Below are 10,296 nucleotides of genomic sequence, written 5' to 3' on the forward strand. Positions count from 1 at the left end.
TTATTGGCCTTTATAATTGGAGTGCCTCTGTGGTGTACAAATACCCAAATAACAAGAGCTGTGAGAGTTGAGAATCCAAGGGACAGAAATGTGATTCCCTTCCCCAAGGGATCATTATAGGACAGAAAGGTTACAGTTTTCTTCAGGCAGTGTCTCTTCTCTACACTTGCATGATGAGTTTCTGGACAGTGCACACACTGATCCACACCTGGAAGAAATGAATTTGGTTACATATCCATGGTCAAGGTTTCTCTTTACCCTAATATATTATAGACTTCAAACTCATTGCTTTGTTATTACAATCAGCTTCCATTGCTACTCAGTGTATAGAGAAACAAGAATCCTACAATGAATAATTCCACAAGTTAGGAAGTTAGGATTTCTACTCCTTTCAAAAAACATGAGGAAAAGCCCCTTCTGGCCTTCTGGAGAAANATGTGTTTTTCACATTACACATTATTAACAAATCACTGAGCAAACCAGCAAGGAACTGAAGGTGGGATAAGGAGGTAAGAACTGAATGTGAATACATTGGCATGTGATTTTGCCCTCCCTGCCTCTACCATATCCGTCAACCTTTGTTATGTAGCTCATGATCACCACCTAAGAGATCTCAAGAGTCCAGTGAGGCTTTCTAGCCCACAGCCATCACTAACCACAATATGTCCAAGAGGCTTGCCTATAATCCATCCATTGAAAACATTTTTTCCTAGTGTTTTTCTTTTATTCCATAAATGTTGATTGTGTCAAATTGATAATGAAAATATGCATTAAACCATATTACTAAAGCCCATCTATTTTACTATATATTGAACTGTTCATATTTTCTTTTTTAACCTATTTTCATTTATATTTTATAATATAGTTGAAACTTACATTTAGATCTTGAGAACCCCAAATTATACTGCAAAAATAATTCACTTTTTATACCAGTTCACAAAAAAGTTTCTTAATTTCCAATAGATTATGTGAATTCAAGTTTTAAAAGATATTGCTCATTGAATTTCTTGTATAAAATGTTCGTAGTCTTAGATGTATGAAATTTTTTCTTCTCATGTGATCTTCATTGGATACCACTGAATAATTGTTCAAATCATTTCTTATTTTTTCCAAACCCTCTCATTTTTGTTGACAAGAAAATCTCACAGATGTTATTGTGGATGTTACAGAANAGTTAGTGGGAATTAAGTCTCTAATCATTTCTCTGTTTTTTTTTTTTTTTTATGAAATTCTCATTAGTATGGGAGATGTAAAGTCCTTTACATATTGAGAGAATTTTGTAACTATTAGCTTATGGAAGTTTNGATAAACTTAGTGAAAGCTTTTCATTCAAACACCTACTTAATAATAATATTCATGATTTCTGTGTTCCCCCTGAACAGATTTTAAGAACGGAATCATTGTGAATCAAACTTAGGGGAAGAAATATATATATATATTCCTCATGTTCTTTAATGACTCATTTCATGACATGTATAACTTTGCATATTTTTGTAAATGTTTCATTTCAAACTAGTTTGTTTCATTTTTTTCCAAAATCATATAGAAAGATTGTACATTTAATTCCATTTTCACTCTACTCTGTATTTGTGTATCTATCTAGCTTTTTAAAACTCTCCTGTCACAATAGTTAATATTTTCTCAATGTGTCTATTTCTGCTAATGTCACCTTCAAATAAACCTATNCTGGTATGCTTTTAGATCATTTTTGTTGCTATGGTATGCTAGTTTTGAATATCAGTTTTGTGTACATAATATCCATTCATTAATGGAGACTGATTTGTAACAAAATTTTATTTTGTTTAAAACTTATGTTTGTCTTGAAATATAGGTTTCGTATAATTCCCGATATTTTATCAGTAATTTCTTTAACTTTTGAATGTTTAACTCCTTATTTTTAATCAATAAGGTCTGACATTGTGATATATGTAAAAAAAATTCTTCATTTTACTCTATCAATCCAAATGTACATATCTCTGAAATGTTTAATCTTTAGTCTATAAAAGTAGAAGAATTTTGAGGTGACATTTTTATGGTCCTCCTACAATCACATTAAATTCATAAATGAAATGACTATGTCTTGTATCTGCATAGAGGAACTATAACCATATGAAAAGTCAGTTAGTTTGGCGTTATGTTTTATCTCTATATCTTCCAGAGGAATAACNTATGTATAATGTGTTTATAGTGTACTAATGGGAATTAATAGGTAAGGAAATATAATTATCCTGCTTTCCAGACAAGACTTCCATTCTCCTACCACCTGTCTGTGTAGCTTCATCAGACCTGTTGATCCAGAACCACAAAGTTTAGATTCCCTTCTTACACCCAGCTTCCCTGAACAATGATCCTAACCAGCTGCTCTAAGAAATCTGGTATCAATGTCAGATACAAAATCTCCTGCAATCCAAATGTATGGATCTGGAGGGTATCATCCTGAGTGAGGTAACCCAATCACAAAAGAACTCGAATGATATGCACTCAATGATAGGTGGATATTAGTCCAGAAACTTAGAATACCTAAGAAACAATTTGCAAAGCACATGAAACTCAAAACAAAGATCAAAGTGTGGACACTTCACCCCTTCTTAGAATTGGGAACAGAACACCCATGGAAGCAGTTACGAAGACAAAGTTTGGAGCAGAGACAAAAGGATGGACCATCCAGAAACAGCCCCACTCAGGGGTCCATCCCATAATCAACCACCAAACGCAGACACTATTGCATAAGCCAGCAAGATTTTGCTGAAAGGACCCTGATATACCTGTCTCTTTTGAGGCTATGCCAGTTCCTGGCAAACACAAAAGTATGCTCACAGTCATCTATTGGATGGAACACAGGGCCCCCAATGGAGGAACTAGAAAAAGTACCCAAGGAGCAGAAGGGGTCTGCAAGCCTATATGTGGAACAACAATATGAACTAACCAGTAACCCCAGAGCTCCATGTGTAGCAGAAGATGGCCTAGTCAGTCATCATTGGGAGGAGAGGCCCCTTGGTCTTGCAAACTTTATATGCCCCAGTACAGGGAAACACCAGGGCCGAGAAGTGGGAGTGGGTGGGTAGGGGAGCAGTGCTGGAGGAGGTTATAGGGGACTTTTGGGATAGCATTTGAAATGTAAATGAAGTAAATACCTAATAAAAAATTGGAAAAAATTCTCCTGCCATCTCTATGCCCATGAGTTTAAGACTTGATGTTCCAGAACCACTCAATCCAAGAAGTCTCACCAGGGTGTTGTCACACAAGTATTATTGAGGTTAAGCCCCATCACAATATATATTATAACAAGAACACGCAGTGACTAAAATATCTAGATGCCTAATGGCATGAAATGACTTCAAACAAGAAAACTCAAGGACCATAGAGCACACCTATCCTACAACTTCAAGACCTTTATAACTTAACACAACCAAGCCACAATGCCCTGAAATTCATTCTTATAAGGTTGATAGATTCATTTAAGGAGAAAATGAATAAATTCCTTAAAGAAATGAAGAGAACCAAATATAGATTTTAAAGAGGAAAGAAATAAATCCCTTAAATACTAGAAATTAGAATTAACCACAGGAATAAATGAAACTGTTCACGACATGAGAGTGGAAATAGAAGCAATGAAAAAAATATAAAGTGAGGAAAAACTGGAGATGGAAACCCTAGGGAAGAGAGTGAGAACAGCAGATGCAAGAATCATCAACATGGAAAGGATGGAGGAGAGAATCTCATGCAAACAATAAAAGAAAATAGTTCATACACAGAAAAAAATGTTAACTCTTAGATAGCCCTGAAACCAAATAGCCAGGAAATTTGGGGTACAATGAAAACTCATAAACAAAGAATGATAGGAATAGAAATTAAAGGGTCTCAGCTCCAAGGATTAAAAAGTTATTCAACAAAATCATAGTACAAAATATTCATGACTTAAAGAGAAAAATCCTATAAACATTTAGTTTGCTTGCAGAACACAAAGTATATTGGAACAGACTAGAAAGTCCTCGCTCAATAAAATAATCAAAATATGAAATTTAAAGAACAACAACAAAAAAAGAATATTAAAAGCAACAAGGGAAAAAGACTAGGTAACATACAATTTAAGACCTACTAGAATTGTGTATTTTTGATAGAGACTCTAAAAACTGAAGGGCCTGGACAAACGTCTTGAAACCCATAGAAATACACATGCCAATCTCGAATAAGAAACCTAGAAAAATTCTCAATAAACATAGATGGAGAAAACAATGATATTTCAAGAAAACTCTAAATTTAGACAATATCTATGCACAAATTCAGTCCTATAAAAACCTAATTAAATGAAAACTTAAACAGAAATAGGATAGCTACTTTTAAGAAAACACAGAAAATAAATAATTCCATAATTCCATACCAGAAAAATAAATTTAAACACACACAATAACACATACACACTAGTACTACAAACATCAAAATAACAGGGGTAAACAATATCTGGCTGCCAAAGTCTCTCACCATCAATGGACTCAATTTCCCAATAAAAAAGAAAGAGGCAAAAAGAAAAAATGTATAAACAGGCACCATCCTTTTGCTGCAAAAAAGAAACACAGCTCAGCAATGCAGGTAGATATTAACTCAGAGTGAATTCTATAATTTATTCTGGTTCACAAGATCCTAGAAGAAAGATGAAGTAACTATTCTTATATTTATTAAAATAGACTTTCAACTATAATTAATCAAAGCAAATCGGAAAGGACACTACCTACTGATCAAAGGAAAAATCTACTAATATGATATCTCAATTCTCAACATGTATGCTCCTAATTCAAGGGTATCCATGTTTGTAAAAGTAACATTACTAAAGTTTAAAACACACAACAAACTCCACATATTAAAAGTAGTTGATTTCTATACCCCATTTTTACCAACTGACATGATATTCAGTCCAAAACTAAATAGAGAAATAAGAAAACTGACAGACATTATGAATCAAATTCCACACAAACACATAAGAATTTACAACTTTCTCATCACAAAATTCTTGCCCAAAAATTTAGCAGATAATCAGTCACAAAGCATCCTTCACAGATACAAGAAAATTGAAAAAACATATTTCCTCTATGAGGCCACCATGGAGGAAAGCTGGACTTCAACAATAGAAACACCAGGAAGCATACACACTTATGGAAATTGAACCACTCTCTACTCTATGATCTCTGGTTCAGGGAAGGAATAAAGAAAGAATTTTTTAGAATTCAGTAAAAATAAAGGCACAGCATACACAAATTCTTGGGAAACAGTAAAAATAATTCTAAGAGGAAAGTCCATTACACTACCATGCCCATAATAATTTAATTTGAAAATTTTCATATGAAGAATTTAAATGTATATCTAAAAGTTATAGAAAAAAGAAGAAAACACAGTTAGGAGGAGTCAAGTGCAGAAAGTAATGTGATTTCAATAATCTGAATCAATCAATTAGAAAAAAAATAGTCTAATGGAGTCAAGCAATAGCTCTTAGATAAAATCAACAAAATAGATATATCCATGACAAAATAACTAAAAGATATAGAGAAGTTATCAAAATAAATAAAATCCAAAAAGAAAAATGAAAGAAAACAAGACCAAAAACAGTATAACAAAAAAAGCACCAGATCTTACTTCAAATCTTGTAATCTACCAAACAGAAAAATCTTAATAGAGGGTAATTTTTTTTTCTTGGCCAACATTCGTTACTTTAGTAACTTCAATTACCTGGGGGTGTGGGCATGTGGTGGAGAACATTCCTGATATTTACAAGTTAGAAAGGAAATACCATGGGATAGAGAGATAGCTCAGCAATTGAGATTATTTATTGCTATTCCAGGTGNCCTGAGTTTGGTTCGGCAACCTCATCCAGTGGTTCACCACCTCNTGTAATTTCAGTTTCTTTAAGTTTCTGAAGGAACCTGAACACCTCTATATTACCTCTGATACAAANACATGTACACATAATTAAAAATAAAAGTACACTTTTAAAATCAAAAGAATGTAAAATACTGAAATGCCTTGTGCATAGTAGCTACCACTGTCTCCCACAGTCTCCCATGTCTACATTGACTCACAAGGTTAGTCCCCTATATATAAGTCACCTAAATATAATATTTGTTCACAGCATAGCTGCTATCTGACTTGGGCTAATAGTGAGAAGTTTTAAAATCAGGTGAGAAAATCCAGTAATCCAAACACGAAGTAGATTGATTTTCTTTTTTATTAGATATTTTCTTTATTTACATTTGAAATGCTATCCTGAAAGTTCCCTATACCCTCTCCCCACCATTGCTCCCCTACCCACCCACTCCCACTTCTTGGCCCTGGCATTCCCCTGTACTGGGGCATATAAAGTTTGCAAGACCATGGGGCCTGTCTTCCCAGTGATGGCCAATTAGGCCATCTTCTGCTACATATGCAGCTAGAAACACGAGCTCTGGGGGTACTGGTTAGTTCATATTATTGTTCCACCTATAGGTTTGCAGACCAAGAGGGTAATTTTCTAAAAAAGTAACACACTAACAAAGGTTAAATCAAGATCAGGAAACCTATATAAATAGCCCTAAAACCCTGAGAAAAGAGATGCAGTTATGTAATGTCTCTTGACCAAAGATGTCCAGGATCAGATGGTTTTATTGGAGAATTCTACCAGACTTTCAAAGAAGAGGTAATACCAATACTCCACAAATTACTCCATACAATAGAACCAGAGGAACATTGTGGAACTTATTCTATGTGGCTTCCATCATACTGTTACCCAAATTACACAAAGACTCAATAAAGAAGAGAATTTTAGAACTACTTTCCTTATAAATATTCATGAAGAATTGAACACACACTATATATATATATATATATATCACAAACTGAATGCAAGTATACATCAAAAACATTTTAAGCCATAATCTAGTAAACTTCATCCAAAAGATATAAGGATGACTAAATACATGAAAATCCATCTGTGTAATTCACTAAATAAATAAAATGAAAAAAATTCTCATGATCATCTGATTAGATGCAGAAAAATGACTTTGACAAAATATGACACTAATTCCTTTCAAAAGTCTTGGAGAAATCAGTGATACAAAGCATATATCTGAACGTTATAAAACTAACATACAGCAAAAGAATAGCCAACATCAAATTACATGGAGAGAAACTTAGGCAATTACACTAAAATCAGGGACAAGACAAGGCTACCCACTCTCTCTAATCTATTCAACACAGTACTTGAAGTTCTACTTTGAACTATCAGAGAAGTAAAACAGATCAAGTTGATGCAAATTGAAAAGAAAGTAGTCAAAGATTTGCTATACATAGATGATATAATAAACATAGATAACCCCAAAATTCTACCAGAGAACCCTTTCAGGAAACTGGCTAGATAGGAAATTAACTAAAAAAAATAGTCCTCTTTTATACAAATGATAAATTAACTGACAAAGAAATAAGTGAATTAAAACACTTTACAATATTTACAAATAATATATCTATCTTAATGTAACTCTAACCATGCAATTTAAACACCTAATAACAGGAACTTGAAATCACTGTAAAAAAAATTAAGGAAGATATCAGAATATGGAAAGATTTCCCATGCTCTTGAAATGGTAGGGTTAACATAATGTACATGGCTAACTTACTAAAACCAATCTACATATTCAATGTGATTAACGTAAAAATTACAATACAATTAATTACATACGTTGAAATAGCAATTCTTAACTTCATATGGAAAAAAAACAGGCAAAGAAACAAACAAACAAATAGTCCAACATTGTTAAAACAAGCCAAATCTATAATTAAACTATTGGAGGTACACACATTTCAGAACTCTAAGTATATTTTCAAGTAATAGTAATAAAATCTGCATGGTATTCGTCTAGGTATAAACAAGATGATCAATGGCATCAGTCTTAAAATATGGTCACATACCTAGAGACACAAAACCATAGAACAGGAAAAAGAAATCATCTTAAGGAATTAGTGCTGAATTACTGGGCTGTCTACATGTAGAAGAATGAATATAGATTTATATCTATCTTCCTGCACAAAACAAATGAAGTAGACTAAAGATCTTAACATAAAGACAAATATAATAAATCTAGTAGAAGAGAAACTGAGGAATAGCCTGTAATGCATTGGTACCAGAGAAAACTTCCTGTACAGAAGAGCAATGGAGCAGGCACTAAGATAAAGAATTCATAAATGGTAACTAATGAATCTAGAAACCTTCTATTGGGCAAGGACACATTGGAAATCAATTTGCTAGATTATCAGAAAAGTGGCAATATTTCTGCCTCAAGGCCCAGCTCCATCACTTCTGTTCATAAATCCAAAGATAGCACATTATTCCATGGTGACACTGGTCCAACTATGTTCATATCAGTTTTCTTCCTAATAATCAGAAACTGGAAACAGCCTAGATATCCTGTAATTAAAGAATGGATAGATAACGAATAATTGGTATGCCTACAGAATGGAGTACTATTCAGCCATTTAAAAATGACATCATGAATTTTGCAGGCAAATTGATGGAACTTGAGACTATCATCCAGAGATTGGTAACCCCAAATGATCATCATGGTATGTTCACAATTATATATGGATACATATAATACACACTGAAGACCCAAAGCTAAACTAAAGGTAACACCCAAGTGAGGGTACTTGAATCTCACTTAGAAGGTAGAATATAATAGTTATAGGAGACAGATGGAATGAGGAATCTGGATGGCTGAAGGGACAAGGAGGTGAACTGGAGTGTTCCTGATCAAGTATACAGAGAAAAACAAGAGAGGAATAGAGTGCCAGGAGAATAGAAATCCATAGATTGGGGTAGAGGAAGGCAAATATTTTGAGGATATGCTAAATATCTGGGATATGGGAGCCCCTAGCAATCAAAGGGGGTGACCTTAGCTCATATTCATAATAGTGGTTCTTTGGAACCTGAAATTGTACCTCCTTTAGCCAGGAAGCCCCTATAGAAGCAATAGGGAAACCAACTCACACACAATTATTGACACCAAATTCATCCTTTTTACAAGAGATGCAGAAACAGGGGTTGGGGCAGAGACTGAGGGTAGAGACAACCAACATTCCTAATGGAAACAATGGAGACAGTGGTTCCACTTCAGTCTCATCCCATTGGAAAGTACCAGTCCCTGAAATTATTAATGATAGTCTCTCCTGCTGAATGAAACAGATGCAGACACTCACAGACAAAACCTGCCCCTCCCTACATATGGAGCAGATGAGCAGCAAACAAATGAAAAGATAGCTATCTATATAGTGCTTGATTGTCTGTCAAATGTTTTCCTAACTTGGCTGCCTTCTCTGGCCTCAGTAGAAGAGGACTTGACTAGCAATGTAGACAAATAATATGCCGGGTTAGAAGCCAGCCAAAAGTGAGGACTCCTCCCTATTATTGGAGAATGAGAAAGTGGATAGGAGAGGGACTCTCTGAGGATGAGAACAGTAGGTGAGGCATGGATTGGTATGTAGCATAAATAATAAAAACAAAATTATCATACCCCTGTCAGGAATGAGATATGTTCAATACAATGTACATATAGAAAATGGAATTTATTTCATGAAAAGTATCGAGTCAAGAAATAGCCATACAAAGACATAATACTCGGAATATTATTGATTAAATTCTATGCTGAAATTGAATATTGGTCTCTGTTGAGCGGAAGTGAATTCTTGATGCCATAATGCCTACAATGACTCAAAAGGTGAATCATTCCTATTGGTTATTTTAAGAGAACATACAGGTAAAAGATTTAGTTGTTAAAATGAAGTAATGGCATGACCACGTGGTTCTCTTGTCTAAATTTTTTTCCATTACTTAATTTTGTGAGAGCACTGTAGAAATAATGGAAAATCTTCTGAGAAACTAGTAATTCACCTGTTTCATTGGAAATCTCATTGTCTGGGCAAGGAGTGCAGTCAAAGCAACACGAAGGCTTGCTCTCAAGGACAACTTTCCTGAATCCAGGAGTGCAGCTTTCAGTGCAGACAGACTGAGGAGTCTGAAAAATATTTAATACAAGATACAAAATGCTTATCTCTTAATTATGGCTCAAGTTAAGCATGAATTTTATAAATACAGAAAGTGTATTAAGTNAAATTTATATATAAATATGTTGGGTTTTGCTGTTTTACTACATTGGTAGTTGAATGAAAGTGGAAATGAAATGGTCAGCAACAGCCATCACTTTCCTTTCCTGAGTTTGGTGAAACCTGCCCAATTTCCTAAAGTCAGCACTGTCATATCCTCTGCCATAGGGAACTTCA

The 10,296-nt window shown here is 34.2% G+C and overlaps 1 protein-coding gene across 1 annotated transcript in view; it reads right to left on the minus strand.

Annotated features, from left to right (window-relative positions):
- Window positions 1–8: 8 nt before the first annotated feature.
- The window catches only part of LOC110315738 (vomeronasal type-2 receptor 116-like), a gene marked incomplete at its 3' end in the record, with an annotated part of 32,245 nt that continues 21,957 nt past the window's right edge, over window positions 9–10,296 (minus strand). Inside the window, 2 exon segments of the mRNA XM_021189717.1 lie at window positions 9–208; window positions 9,908–10,031. Coding sequence (XP_021045376.1) covers window positions 9–208; window positions 9,908–10,031 — 324 coding nt within the window.

The sequence above is a fragment of the Mus pahari genome, unplaced genomic scaffold (assembly GCF_900095145.1).
Source record: "Mus pahari unplaced genomic scaffold, PAHARI_EIJ_v1.1 scaffold_9506_1, whole genome shotgun sequence".
Classification (NCBI taxonomy): domain Eukaryota; kingdom Metazoa; phylum Chordata; class Mammalia; order Rodentia; family Muridae; genus Mus; species Mus pahari.